Consider the following 13,925-nt stretch of genomic DNA (forward strand, 5'->3'; position numbering starts at 1 on the left):
GTTCTTGCTTGTTATTTGTTGGTTGTTATTAGCTCAAAAGTTCTCTCAGATTCTGGTCACAAATTCTCTCATGCATGTATTACATTCCTAACAATTCGTATGGCATCCCATTGGTTAGACTTTTTTTTGAAGGAATTGCTTCATTAGAACCAGCCACTATATTATCATGTTTGTTTTGTGCATTAGTTGATGAGTATAGCTGATTCTTGGATGAACGGAGATCAATATAAAGTATGTTTGAAATCTAAACTATATGGTAAAATGCAAATGACCAATATTGCACTGCAAATAAACATTTCCTTGGAGTGCAGGATTCAGAAATTTTGACAGGTTGATGATACAATTGGAAAGGGAAGAGAGCAAGAAAACACTCAAGACGTATACAACACTTGCCACTTTATATTAGAGTATTGCAAATGTTGTACATGATGTATGTAGCACTTGGGTATTGACTTATTGTATATGTAATGCAATACGTTTTGCTATATGTAAGGCTTTCTTGGTGGGATTGATGAAATGATTTCTTACATGAAACGATACCCATATTGTAATGCTTGGCAATGATATAAACGGATTTTTTGATATACGATTGTTTTTTCTTCAGTGTGTCCATCTATGTGGTCAGCTGTTGAGCAGTCATATTATTACTGTTATAAACCTAATTCGGTTAAAGATTCTTGTGAAGATGTGCTTTTCATCCATTATGTTCACTGCTGCTTGTTAACGATCACTATCACCAATCACCACCACTACTTAATAGTCTTCACGACTTCTACCACCACCACCTCCACTAGCTACCACCACCTTTCAAACTAATATTTTGGGAAAAGTTTAGATATTTGAATATTTAGAAAACAAATAGCATTATTCATCATTCATTGTTCATTTTTCAAATATTGTGTTCATGTCCGGACATTTTAGTTTTTTTATAAAGAAAAAGCTCGCCTTCAATAAACATACGATGTGTGAATGTGAAGAGGCTCAAGAGTTTGGTTCACCTCGAACTTAAAATCAGGGGTGACAAATGCATAACTTGAACTGAATTTGAATTAATAAATGGGTCATTGTTTACTGTGATGGATGCAATTATATAGCAATGGGTTCATTTGAACTCAATACTTTCGATGCAAATGTTAAATTTATTTAAATTACCAGAAATAATAGTAGATCAGAACTAATGATTTTAATAGTAACATAAGTTCAATTCTTAAAATTTTAATAATTGAATACATAAAACTTAAATTGTAAATCCTCCTTGTTTACCCTAAACAAAAGTTATTTGGGTTGAGATTCTAGATCATGATGTGTTATACAATGAATAATAGCACAATCCACCCAACTCTAACAAAATTGTATTTTGTTTACTTGTAATTTATTAGTAATTAATAAAAAATATTTTGACAAGGTTTATGAAGTAATTTTGCCACTCCAACTTAAAATGTTGCATATAAAGTACTTTATTCATCACCAACAACAATGAATCAACTCCAAGTAGGTTCTCGACAAACAGTATAAAGTAAAGAAAGAAAAAGAGATTAGTTTAACAAGATAAGTAAAAAGTTTGGTTAAAATTTTTTAACAGAAAAACTGAATTTAACCTCAACAGAAACTCCTGCTCAAAACATGCCAAAAAGAAGAGCAATATTTTTTTCCAATCTTTCTCTACAAAAACTGTCCTCACAAGATAATAGAATACTTGAATCTCTTATATCTGAAACTAAGAATAAATGCAGTATTATAATCTCTACATGTTCTTTCAATAACCCCAACACTCTTCCAAGCTGCAAATGGGGGATTTGGAGGACCCTCAAATTCAAGCGTATAAATCTGCAAATTTATGAAGAACTAATGAGGTCGTGTATTCAAAGATGATATTCAAATTTAAAAGAGATGGAAACTGAAGCCTAGAAGGGAACCACAAAAGGACTCATCTGTTTGTATAAGAAAGTAAACTCGGCATTACACTTTGCATTACTAATATAACGTCTTGCTTTTAATACAAAACTTAGCATCAGTCATTGGTTTCTAGTACAAACTCCCTATAATTTATACTTGTAATATCAGAACGAGATAGGTCTTGACTTTGGTAACTTTTTTTTGATGAAGAGTTCTTGACTATCATAACTATGCATAACAAAACCCAACACTATTCATAACAAAAAATTCATGTGTTGTTATCTACATAACTAGTCTGTGAAAGATCCAATCTGTAAGTCTCCATCACATTCAAATATATGAAAACGCCAAGCCAAATTAAAATACTGAGTCTATGCACTAAACTTTTGTAACAATGTGTAGACATATAAAATTGAAGACAAAAGAAGTGTGTGCACACGTGCAGTGCACCTGCATATTCTTGTCACAAAGCCACATCCACAGTCACTATCTGTAACCTAATCAGTGGAACACCATAAAGAGTCTGAGCAGCTTTACGTAAGGGTACAGCGATCCAAAGGATTTTCCTATCTAAACTAAGGAGTTGGAAAAGAAAGGGGAGGCAAAAGCTTTGCAGTAAAATATCTGCAAAAGCTTGCCATGTCCAGAAAAAAAAAATATTCACAGCCATACCATATTAGACTTTAGTAGACTTAAAATGTTGATTTCCTAAAACTTTCAAATTTAGAGACTTAGCAGTACAGAAAACCCACTACCACTAAAAGAGTAATCCATGCATTTGTCACTGCCAGTAAAATAAAATGATCTGGACAATATCTCACCATCCAACAAGGATTTCCAAAAAAATGACACACATGCCCATGTATTTAACTATCACTGCTAGTGAAATAATCATGATCTGCAGAATGGACTACCACCCAAAAAAGGGTTAAAACAAAAAAAAGATAAGCACAGGTATTTTAGCTATCAATGTTTCCAGGTCTTTTTTTATTGATAAGGATCAAAGCTTCCAAGTACTATCGTTTTGAAAGTGTTCTATACAACTTTCACAAGTATCAAGATTCCCCATCAGATGGATAATAATAACAGTACTTCAACATTTTCTTTTACAACAAATCTTTAGACAATTTATTTTTACTTCAGTCCCTTATGTCTTCCAAAAGCCATGTCATAAAATAGGTACCCATTGAATTAGTTTCTGTCCTAACAACCACTCAAGAAAAAGTCACATCATTTAAACCGTCACGAGAAAACATAAGGTAAAACCAAATAAAGATGCAAAATCTCTTTAAAGAGGGAGACCATAAGATACCAGCATATCTAGGGGATACTAAATCCAAGTTGACCTGATCAACTGCCTCCCTTCTGCTTGAGTGTTATCTTGTCTCCCAAGCTAAGAGCAATTCCTTGGGTTTTGCTCCTTATCCTAATGTAACCGCTCAGCTTACTATCTGCTTGTTTCTCAATGCTTACATTCACCAAAGCATCCTCGCCAAAAACACTCTTTGCATACAAGTTAGCAGCAAGAAACCCGCATTCCCCTTCCAAAGCAGACCTGGAATTATGCATGAAAGCGCATATATGTGTCAACCAAGCCATGCATCACTAGGACAAATGATATTGCTCGATAAATCCAGATCAGTAACAGAACAAAATGAACTGAACGGCCATTCTGGAGCTTGAATCCATTATTTAGAAACTCATTCAAAGTAGTTCAATTACATCCAACAGTAAAAGAAAGCGGTAAAACAAAGAAACTAAACTAGTTCCTGTAATAATAAACTAATATTTTTTTTCTATGAATTAAGAGGTTGTAAAGCATCAAGAAGATGCAAGAAGTTACAGAGAGAAATAGATGATAACTCCAGAACAACAACAAACAGTTAGGGTCGGGGAGTAACCTAAAGCGAAAACTCATTCAAAGCAGTGCAATTACATCCAACAGTAAAAGAAAGCGGTAAAACAAAGAAACTAAACTAGTTCCTGTAATAATAAACTAATATTTTTTTTCTATGAATTAAGAGGTTGTAAAGCATCAAGAAGATGCAAGAAGTTACAGAGAGAAATAGAAGATAACTCCAGAATAACAACAAACAGTTAGGGTCGGGGAGTTAAAACCTAAAGCGAAAACTCAAGGCTATACAATAATAAACTACTATTTCAACTAAATAAATAACATGTAAGATCCAATTTTTAAAAAGTTCACCAATTTTCCCATGATAAAGTAACTTGTGCTATTCAACTTCAAATTCTTTCATGATTTCTGAATATACACCAAAATACCAACATTTTCGGGGTGCCCAAAATAAAACCTATAATAATAGCCAAATTTCCCCTGATACATTGTTCTCACGACTTCTGACACTAGGTATAATTTGGTAAGCTCCTAGGTCTAACAGCCCCCATAATAGCAGTGGTTCTTAGATTCTAAAGGTCGCTAAGAAAAATACTCCTAAACCAATCTAAACTGAGTCTTATGCAAACACCATCATAGACACGAAGAATCAATTCAAGCACTTCCACATTTTCATGCAGGTCAAACTCATATTCTGGGTAGTTCGTATACATCAAAGTATATCAATTTATCTATAAGGAAAATAATAAACACCTGGTCAAACACAATTTGTTTGTCATCCATAATGAAGTTCTAAGTTGTTTTTTTTTGGATGACAAGGGAAACCCGCAGCCGCTATCCTTTGGGTGCACACAGGGTAAAACCCCTGCTCCTATGCAACAGCTTGCAAACCACATAGGAGAGGTAACCCGCACTAAGCAAGCCCAGTGCGACGACCTCGACCTAGAAGCGAAGTTCTAAGTTTTACACAGCACAATAATCCTCCGGCTACAAGTCTTGTTATTACAGACATTACCTTACTTTTCCCCCCTTCTCTCTTACATATCTAGTCTCCAAAATTGTCCTAAAACATGTTTCATGTATCACAACTTTGGACTATACAAAATAGAAAATGCCAATAATCTAGTACAAGATGGTATGGATATCAATAAAAATATCAAAAATCAGTAAAGGCAGACATAACAACCACGCGTAACTGTCCACACTTTTAGGCAAACAGATAACTTACAGCGCAGTAAGGCACTTCATGTTGGTTGATTTGATTATATGGTCAAGAAATTCTTTTTCATCTTGAATGACAGTGTTGACAGCAACCTGCAATTTAGAAAGCTAGTGGCTCATTCTCAAGTGCTTATAAATATAAATCATGTAGTAATTGTCCCACTATTTTGATGGCAAGACATACAAGAGACTACTCCTAAGTTTAGATGCCAAACAGAGCATTGATTAAATCAATTAACTCCATAAACAGATCAAGATTTACAACATTAACAAGTCGTTTTAAAAACATTAATAACCTATAGAAGTATTTAGCAAGCCAATGTGTAACCTACACTTTGATGCCACATAAACCACACCATAAGATTGGAAGTCATCGAAAACAACAAAAACTATTCCCAGTTTTAGTTTTCATTTCTCCAACTCAAAATCAGTAGTATACTAGGACAGGAAGAACTATTCGATAGTGGTAAATAGTCAAGGAATAGCATACCTTGTTTTCCCACTCAAATTCTGCCCACATGGTTCTAAAAGCAGCATCACTGCACACTGCAGGGGATATATAATCCATGATGTCAATATGAATGTCATTTAGCACCACCACCATCCGGTCAAACACATTCGACGTCTCATAAACAATGTTCCCAAAAATGACACCAGTCTCAGTTGAGGACACCTTGATGTTTGCTTTTATCTGTTTGCTCGACTCAGGAGCCAGAGTATAATTCTGCGGACGCTCAACAAGTTTAAGATCACCCATAGTTGCCAATTCCAAACATAAATTCTGGAGGGTCTCTTTAGTTCTATTAATAACTGTCACATCCAGGACAATATCATAATGATGAACTGTCACATATGCTTCAGCATAAACAGGGTCGCTAAATCCTGTTAGTTGCAGAACCCGGTTTAGTTTATTAGCATCGGTCTCATCTTTGACAAATTCTCCAGTGGCACGCTTCAAATCATCTTGGACCGCATCTTCCAACTCCAGCTGACTCATGCCCTGACAAACAGAAAACATTTAGGACATGGAAGAACAAATGTCACCCTGCATTGAAGCACCAAAGAACCGAACACCGGCTCTAATTGATGAAGTCTGGCTTTAAGTAGAAACTACTTGAGAAACATAATTTTGAGTAAAGCAGAAACAATTCAAATGCAAATGTTTTGAGTTAAACTCATTGTTGTTCATATTGGTACATCATCATCTCCCCTCCTCTTTCCTGGAAAACAATAAACTAATTTAGTGTGGAGAGATCTGCACTCTTGAATCGTGACTATAGTCGTTCATGAAAAATTGAAGTCCCAGCTAGCATTCATAATCAATCAAATTTTTGACATTGATGCTTAAAGAAATTTATGCAATGTAATATGCATGACTCTCTTAATGTGATTGAAACAGTAGTCAAAGAAACAGAAAGTATAACTTAAAAGCTCTGGAAAAGCTGGAATAAAATGTTGAGAACGGCACTTAAAGCACATTTCTTGGAAGGCTTGAGACAGTGAAAGTGGAAAGGTAAGACAAACTAGCAAAGAAATCTGCATCCGTGCAAGGCCCACACAGCACAAAGAAGACACCATCGAGATTACACAAACAAAACCTCATAATACAATTTTATGGTCAGTTAAGATAATTCTCACAAATATATTAACTGAAGGGTGAGAAAAGAGCAGGCGACTTCCTTGTTAATCTAACACATACTATTAGATAGAAGATTCTTTAATTCCTTTTTTGAAAATGTACTGAAATGTTCAGATAGAAGGAACTTACCCTCCTACTCTTCAAATGGTAGAAATCAATGAGGTCATCAGGCTGAGAATGAGAAATTTGAGCCTTTGCTTTGATCTCTTCTGTCTCTCGCATCTGCTTATCAGAAAGCATTTTAACAAAACTCTCATGGCAAGAGTTCAACCAGATCTTCCTGACCTCGTTTCCAGTGTTGCATAGCAATCTTACACACAGAACCATCCTATCATAGGAATCGTTATCAATTGGGTGTGGAAGAGCTGAAGACTGCCCTAGCTGTATCATTGAGACAATTATCAGTAATGCATCAGTTGTTGCTTTGTTCACTTCAACTTTGGATGGTTGAACTTCTTCCAATCTCAAAATGAGCTTAGTCAGGGTGCAAGCAACAACTGCCCCAAGGAAGAAATCACCAGTTAGCAGGAGGGATCTAAGATTTCCAGCGGTCAAAGATCCTTGAACTACTGTCGGGGGTGAAAAAGCAGTTTCAGAGGCAGCACTTTGAGTAGCGTATGTCCCATCAGCAAGGACAGCAGGTCTTCTAGATGAAACGGTAGTGGAGTTTATTTGCTGAGACTTTTTTGAAGAATCATTAGCTTCGCCTTCCTCAGAAGCTGAATAAAATGGTAGGTCTCCAAGGCACTGCTTGATAGTTGCAATGCCACTCTCAACTTCAGAAAGAGATATACAATACTCTCCAATAATCCAAAGGGCACATGAACAAACGCGTGCAGCTCGAATTTGGTAGAAAGTATCCAGTAGCCTTGTAACAATGGAAACCCTTAACTTTGGATTTGTTTCAATAATCTCCCGGACAAAAACAACCACATCAATTGCAGAAGCGACATTGTTATCTCCCAAGAAGTCCATCAACAGATGGACTACTGTGCTTGCAACCTCCGGAAACTTCACAGCACATGAATGAATGGCTTGGATAAGCATTTGACGGTACTCACCGTTTTTCTCAAGTTCACCGCTCTGGGTTTTCATAACTTCTTTCTTAAGCGTGAGAACAACCTCATTGATATTCCGGGGGGTGATCAACTCAAGAACAATGTCAAGTGTTTTTCTCCTGATGTCAAGATTGGGGCTAGAGAGCGCTCTGAGGACATCCATTATCATATCAACCATGATTTCCCTATGAGAAGATTTCAATTCATTCAGTCTATCAAGCACGATAAGCTTCACATTGTTGTCACTCTGAGATTGTAGCAGTTGACAGTAGGTATTGGCTGCAGCTCTTACAGCAGTTGGGGCAGAAGACAAAGAAACAAGAGTTCCAGCACATTCATAGACAACAGCAGCAGAAGGGGCATTGAGCAGTGATATAATTATCTTGATGTACTTCCCTTTCTCCCCTTTGTTTGTCCTGCAAACTTTTCGGACCAAATCCAAGACGACCATTTGAAGTAAATCGCCCCAATCAGATACTCTATCAACATGGGTCAAGAGGTAATTGATAGCACGTTCCTGAGCACATTGGAAAAGCATCAGAAATGCATTCCTTTTAGCTGATGGATCCTGCTCCGTGGTAAGAACGTTCTCAATCTTTTCTGGTGCATCTGCCAGGAGCTGCTCTCCCTGTGGAAGCTTGTAAACAGCCATCACAGCAAGAATTGCATTCCGGCGAACATACGGATGCCGGTGCTCCAAGTTGCTCATAATAGATGGAATCAGAGGTTCAATTATATCAACCTCATTTAGCCGGCAAAGGAATCTCAAAGTAACTCCACGAATATACTCATTAGGATGCTGTAAATTATTCCTCAAGTTCTGACAAATTAGGATCATTTCAGGAAGCACACGCCCCTTAGAATCGGTCTTCTCGATAATCTCCAAATATAGAAGCAGCAGCTTTTGAATCGTGTGATCTTCAGAGGGCAAGACATATCTAATAATAGTAATAAACAGTTGGGGTAGGGTTTCACCATTCAACAAAAGCATGACAGCTTTCTTCATGGCATCAATCTTGGCAGGAACGTCGTTCCCTTCAAGGGCTTCCTTGATCTCATTGGCAAGAGCTGGAGTGCCCTTATCAAAGTGTATTAGCAAAGAACAGGACTTCTCCATTTTATTCTAGTTGGCTTACCTGAAAACTTAAAGGTGCCCATAAGTTCCAAGATTATAACTTTAACAAAGGATAACAAAGTTGCAACAATCACAAACAAAGAGTCCAACTTTTGTTTAGTTGAAGCAGTTAAATTACTCCTTAAGAAGTTCTATATAAAGAACTATTTCTGCAACATCGGTTCTTTGATTATGAACGAATAAATCCATTCAAAAGAGGGATTGAAACCACAAAGCTATCCAAAAGATAGGAAAGAACGCATAAACAAAAAACCTTATAAGAAAAAGTAACATAATAATGAAATTGCCAAAAAAAAAAGAACTTTTAACAATGTTTATTAGATTCATAAAAGTATGTTACCAGCAGAACAAAGGAGGTTAAGCGATTCAATCACTAAAGCCTAGTATCAGATTTAATCCTTCCACAACTCACATCAATACTCAAATCTCACTGCCGCCACGGAAATGCAAGCAAAATGTGGCCAATCATTTAATCTGTCAACAAATGCCTCAATTCCAAATTGGACCGTACACTATATAAACATCGAACTCTATGGTCATAATCAAATTAAATCATACAAGTGAACCACCGATCACTTTATATCAGTAACAAAATCATAAAATGCAAAATCTTACTCTTCTGATCAAAATCATTAATGCTCAGCTCGGAATAGGCGGATCTAACCTTGTCGCGAGGGGTTGTAAGACTCGGATCATGTACAATACATGTATATATATCAAAATGTGCAAATATAACAGTATACATCACTTCTGAATCTACTGACGGCAGTTCGGCAGCATAATTGAACAAGACAAATTACCGGTAGCCCTAATATTCAAATTTCGTAATGCAACAAGACTGACATAGACAAAATCGAGCAGAGAACAGATCTAGAACGAGAAACAAGCGAGTGATTGATCCAATCAAAACAATTAGATGAGATAACAAATAAAAGTTACCAGATTGAAGGCAGAAATAGTTGGATCAAAGTGAATCTTCCAGAAGAGAAATTGGTAGAGAGGAGTTTCTGGGTTTTGGGGGGTGGAGGAGAGAAAATGGGGGATTTTTAAGAAGGGAGAAAAGTTTGGTGCCTTCTTTCTCAGATCTGCGAGATCCGCAGAGTGAGTAATATGTTGTAATGCTACGAGTCTGGAACAAAGCTACAAGAAGAAATAAAAAATGGAATGGAATGGAAAGGCTTAACTATTAATTACTCTTAATTTATGTGACATTTTTTGTGTTTTGAATTTTAAATTATGTAAATTTTAATTTATAGTTTAAAATTATTATTTCATCAAAATAATATAAAAGAAAAAATAACTTATACAGTAGTATTTTTTTCAATATTTAAGTTTTAATTTTAGAATATTGAGTTGATTTGATCAAATTTAGACTCAAAAATTAAATAAATTGAATCTCAAAAGGTAAAAAATATCATATAAATTGAGACAAAAAAAATAAGCAAAGATATTGTTGATTAGCTTTACATGAAAATACAAAGGGTTATTCGATCATGTGATATGGAGCTTATATATATTTAAAGTTTTGATTTGAAATTTATATTTATTTTTGATATTTTAACGCAAAATTAAATTTTTTAAATCCAAGTTTGTGATTGCAATTTTAAAAAATAAAACTAAACTTATAAGCTTGCATTTTACTAAAAAAGATTCATACTTGACGTGAAGAGATTGATTATATCATATGACATATTATATTAAATAAAAGTTTTGTATTACTATTATTCATTTATTGGACAATGAATCTTTACAAAATTATGTGTATTTGAAAATTGTATAATAAATATGTAATCTCACAAAATATTTGCTTGTTAAAAAGAACATGAAATATGTGATTTATTGATGTCGTGCCTTTGAGTATTTCTATACATTAATCATGAATTATGATTTGCTATTTGGTAAGATTGTATAAGAGTTTGAAAAATATTTAATAATTTTTACAAAATTCTGAGATCTATTGTTTATAATACAAGTACAAGTTTTAAAATCTAAAGATATTCAAATAAAATTTCAAACTCCGAATCAACATCCGTGTAAATTAATGATCAAATTCATGTACACACCTATAAAAAAAACTATTTGGGTGAACAAGAACCTTGTCGTCTGCTCGTCAAGACTAGTATGCGTACCTATTTAGGCATTTTAAGCTCCGCATTTAGAGGCCGTTTGGATTGACTTATAAGCTATTTTCAGTGTTTTTTAGTATTTGACTAGCTAACTTAAAGTCATTTTGTGCTTAAAATAAGCCCCAATAAATAGTTGAGTTTATTTGGATGAACTTATTTTAAGCAGTTTATAAGTTGAAAACAACTTATAAGTCAAAAAAAAAAGTCGGTCGGCACCTATTTTTTTTAAAAAAACTTATAAGCAGTTTTCAACTTCTAAGTTATTTAAAAATAAGTCAATCCAAACAGGCTATTATCCCTGTTAATTTACCAGCTTGAATTTTGTTTATTGAGCCACATCATTTTTTTATTATTTTTTTCATCCAAAATCTTGTATTCATATTAAAATCAGATTAAATTCAAATTCACGTTGAAAAATCCTATTTTTTTCTCACGTATTAGGAATCATAGTGATGAAGCCTCTATCTGAAAAAACTAAGAGAGCTTTGCAAGTTCATCAAAATCTAAAAAAAATATGATTTTGTAGCATGGAACTTTATGAGAGGTCGTGGAATATTAATGAAGACAATAAATTTCGGTTAAAATATAAAAAATATTAACTTATTTTTTTAATTGACTTGATTTCGAAAATTATAAATTTAAATTGTCATCAAGCTAAACATTAAAAAGAGGCATACTTAACAAATTAATGCCAATTAATCATAAAGAATAACGTGAAAAGATATCCATGACTATAATTAGACCTAACTATCCATTTAGCTTTGTGAGGGATCGTAGAATTTAGGGATATTCATGTTTTTTTAACCCCGTTATTAAAATTATTCCCTGAAATATTATAAAAACTGACTTTAGTAAATTGTATGAGAATCATACAGACATAGTCAAGGGTGAACTTGCCTATATTCCTAGTAGAATGAGTCTGACATATTTTATGAAAATCAATCACCTATAATGGTTATATGCGTGTCATTATATTGATATAAATTAAATTTTGCAGAGAGAGTTTTGATCACTTTAAATAATGTATGTTATAATAAAAGCATTGCGGATAGGTTGATCAAACATTTTTAAGTTGATGAAAATCTTTACTTGGCTATAATATTCTTGATAAATATAATAAAGTCTTCTATTATTTAAGTAAATTTCGTATCATATTAAACGATATCTCATAATTTTTTGTTAGCCCTGACACTTCACGTTTTATTACTTGATCACCAAGCAACCATTCTCTATCTCTCTCCATCCCTTTCCATTCACCATAAAAGGCCTCTTAACACCATTGTATCACGCTTATCTTCTTTCTACAATTAAACCCCCACAATTTTCTCCATCTACAATTCTCTTTCAACTACTCTTCAAATTTTCACTCATTGCAAAGTGGCTGCAGATAGACCTATTCTTCGGTGTGGTTTTTACTGGAAAAATGGTGGAGGGAGGTAAGGGATCGGTGTTTCCGGTGATATTTTTCGACGGGGAGAGGGAGATTAGCATCGGCAACATCAGAATTCAACCGACGCTTGTGTTTAAGCCTTTTCAGGTGATGCTCAGTGAGAGAATCGGGATTTCACCGAATCAGATTTCTATTTACCTATGTGATCGTCAAGGCTCCAAGTTCGAGGATCGACGGAAAGTTCCTGTCACAGGTAAAGCGAATTTCGCAGTGATTTCTCGTGAGAAGAATTGTTTCTTCCTCGTAGTCATGAAGCGTTCTAGAAAAGTGCGGAACCGGAAGGTGAAGACTAATGGTGTGGAGTTAGGAGAGTTTTTGAAAGAAAATGTGCTTTCACATCTCTCTTCGTCGGAGAATTTGATTCTCCTGCGGCGAAACCAGACGGAAATGAATCAGTTATATGATCAAATTACGCAGACGGAATTGGCGAGCATGAATGAACCAGTGCAGAATCTACAGCTCCAGAGGGAAAATTTCGACCTAGTGATGCAAACAACGAATCCGAATCTGATGCATTTGAATAGTCCGAGTTCATTTCCGAGGATTCAAGATACTTATCCGAAGAAGAAATCACTCTGCTATGAATGTGCGAATACGACCTCCAACGGTGAAACGTCGATGTTCCACCACTGCAACAACGACACCGTACTTGTTGGTTCGTTCAGGAGCCGTTCTGGACCGGTTAACCGGCCAAAAAAACAATCTCTATGAAACCACTTCACCTTTCTGGTGTACAGACTCTACAGAATTATACAGAAGTGGTACAATCAGCTACGCTGTGGTACATGGTATGTGTGTGTTAGCCTAAAAATTAAAAGAGCTAAATAGATTAGCAAAAGTAGAAATTACAGACGTGAAAATTGTCAATTACATAAATGGCTTAGGATAAATATACATTTGACTGGTGGTTAGAGAGAGGAGTTTCGCACTGTGATTGTTTTCACCTATTTTTGGTAATTTGGGATTTACTAAAGATGCTTATTGTGAGCATTTTCTATTTCTCCTTGCCCATTTACATTGGTGCATATAAGTTTAATGGCTTAAACACATTTTCTTTCTCATTTTTAATTGTCGTAGTCAAATAATGGTTAGTTAAAATGAATATGAAAGAATAAAGAGACACAATATTGAAAGTGTTACCTAGTAATTAATGACGCATCACGAGGTTACTAGTTCAATGTATTTTATGAAAATAATTGAGATATGTGCAAGTTAATTCAGACACCATGATTATAAAAGAAAAAAAAGGCAACATAAAATTGGTCCTATGCAATCCAAAATTTGAACTAATTAAACCATTAATATTTTAGATTTAAATTATGGAATTGAGAAATTTTCATCAAGAAGAATTTTCACCCTTAAATAAATTTTATACAACATTTTTCATTAGCCGAATAAATTAAATTTCAAATAACGCTGGTCAATTGCTAGATAACTAAGTAATTTATAAATTACATAATTTGGACTAATAAAAAGATAAATGAGAAAACTAATTGTAGTATGCGTATCCAATTTACTTTAAACCGATATTGTACAATGTACTAT

The 13,925-nt window shown here is 34.6% G+C and overlaps 2 protein-coding genes across 4 annotated transcripts; one reads left to right on the forward strand and one right to left on the reverse strand.

Annotated features, from left to right (window-relative positions):
• Positions 1–1,516: 1,516 nt before the first annotated feature.
• On the reverse strand, positions 1,517–9,961 carry LOC129875524 (coatomer subunit beta-1). 3 transcript variants are annotated; one of them, XM_055950822.1, is made up of 6 exons: positions 9,744–9,961; positions 6,741–8,805; positions 5,463–5,972; positions 4,980–5,065; positions 3,243–3,451; positions 1,517–1,827 (listed from the first exon to the last, which is right to left on the reverse strand). In XM_055950822.1, the coding sequence occupies exons 2-5, from the start codon at positions 8,784–8,786 to the stop codon at positions 3,247–3,249; spliced, it is 2,847 nt and encodes a 948-aa protein (XP_055806797.1). In that variant the 5' UTR covers positions 8,787–8,805; positions 9,744–9,961; the 3' UTR covers positions 1,517–1,827; positions 3,243–3,246. The 3 variants fall into 3 exon arrangements, with proteins under 3 accessions (XP_055806797.1, XP_055806794.1, XP_055806796.1); XM_055950819.1 differs by having other exon boundaries at positions 3,209–3,451; positions 9,744–9,960; XM_055950821.1 differs by having other exon boundaries at positions 3,209–3,451; positions 6,741–8,812; positions 9,744–9,960.
• Positions 9,962–12,096: 2,135 nt separating this feature from the next.
• LOC129877104 (uncharacterized) lies at positions 12,097–13,367 on the forward strand. The gene has a single exon (XM_055952586.1). It carries the CDS (start codon positions 12,354–12,356, stop codon positions 13,089–13,091), a length of 738 nt encoding a protein of 245 aa, XP_055808561.1. The 5' UTR covers positions 12,097–12,353; the 3' UTR covers positions 13,092–13,367.
• Positions 13,368–13,925: the final 558 nt, after the last annotated feature.

Source organism: Solanum dulcamara, chromosome 12 (assembly GCF_947179165.1).
Source record: "Solanum dulcamara chromosome 12, daSolDulc1.2, whole genome shotgun sequence".
NCBI lineage: Eukaryota > Viridiplantae > Streptophyta > Magnoliopsida > Solanales > Solanaceae > Solanum > Solanum dulcamara.

Excerpts from the sequence above, each read along its gene's own strand:
- LOC129875524 (XM_055950822.1), bottom strand. The coding sequence starts at position 8,786 with ATGGAGAAGTCCTGTTCTTTGCTAATACACTTTGATAAGGGCACTCCA. Across the intron at positions 5,066-5,462 it reads AATTTGAGTGGGAAAACAAG|GTTGCTGTCAACACTGTCAT; the intron begins GTATGCTATTCC and ends TCTAAATTGCAG. Across the intron at positions 3,452-4,979 it reads ATGAAGTGCCTTACTGCGCT|GTCTGCTTTGGAAGGGGAAT; the intron begins GTAAGTTATCTG and ends GCATAATTCCAG.
- LOC129877104 (XM_055952586.1), top strand. The coding sequence starts at position 12,354 with ATGGTGGAGGGAGGTAAGGGATCGGTGTTTCCGGTGATATTTTTCGAC.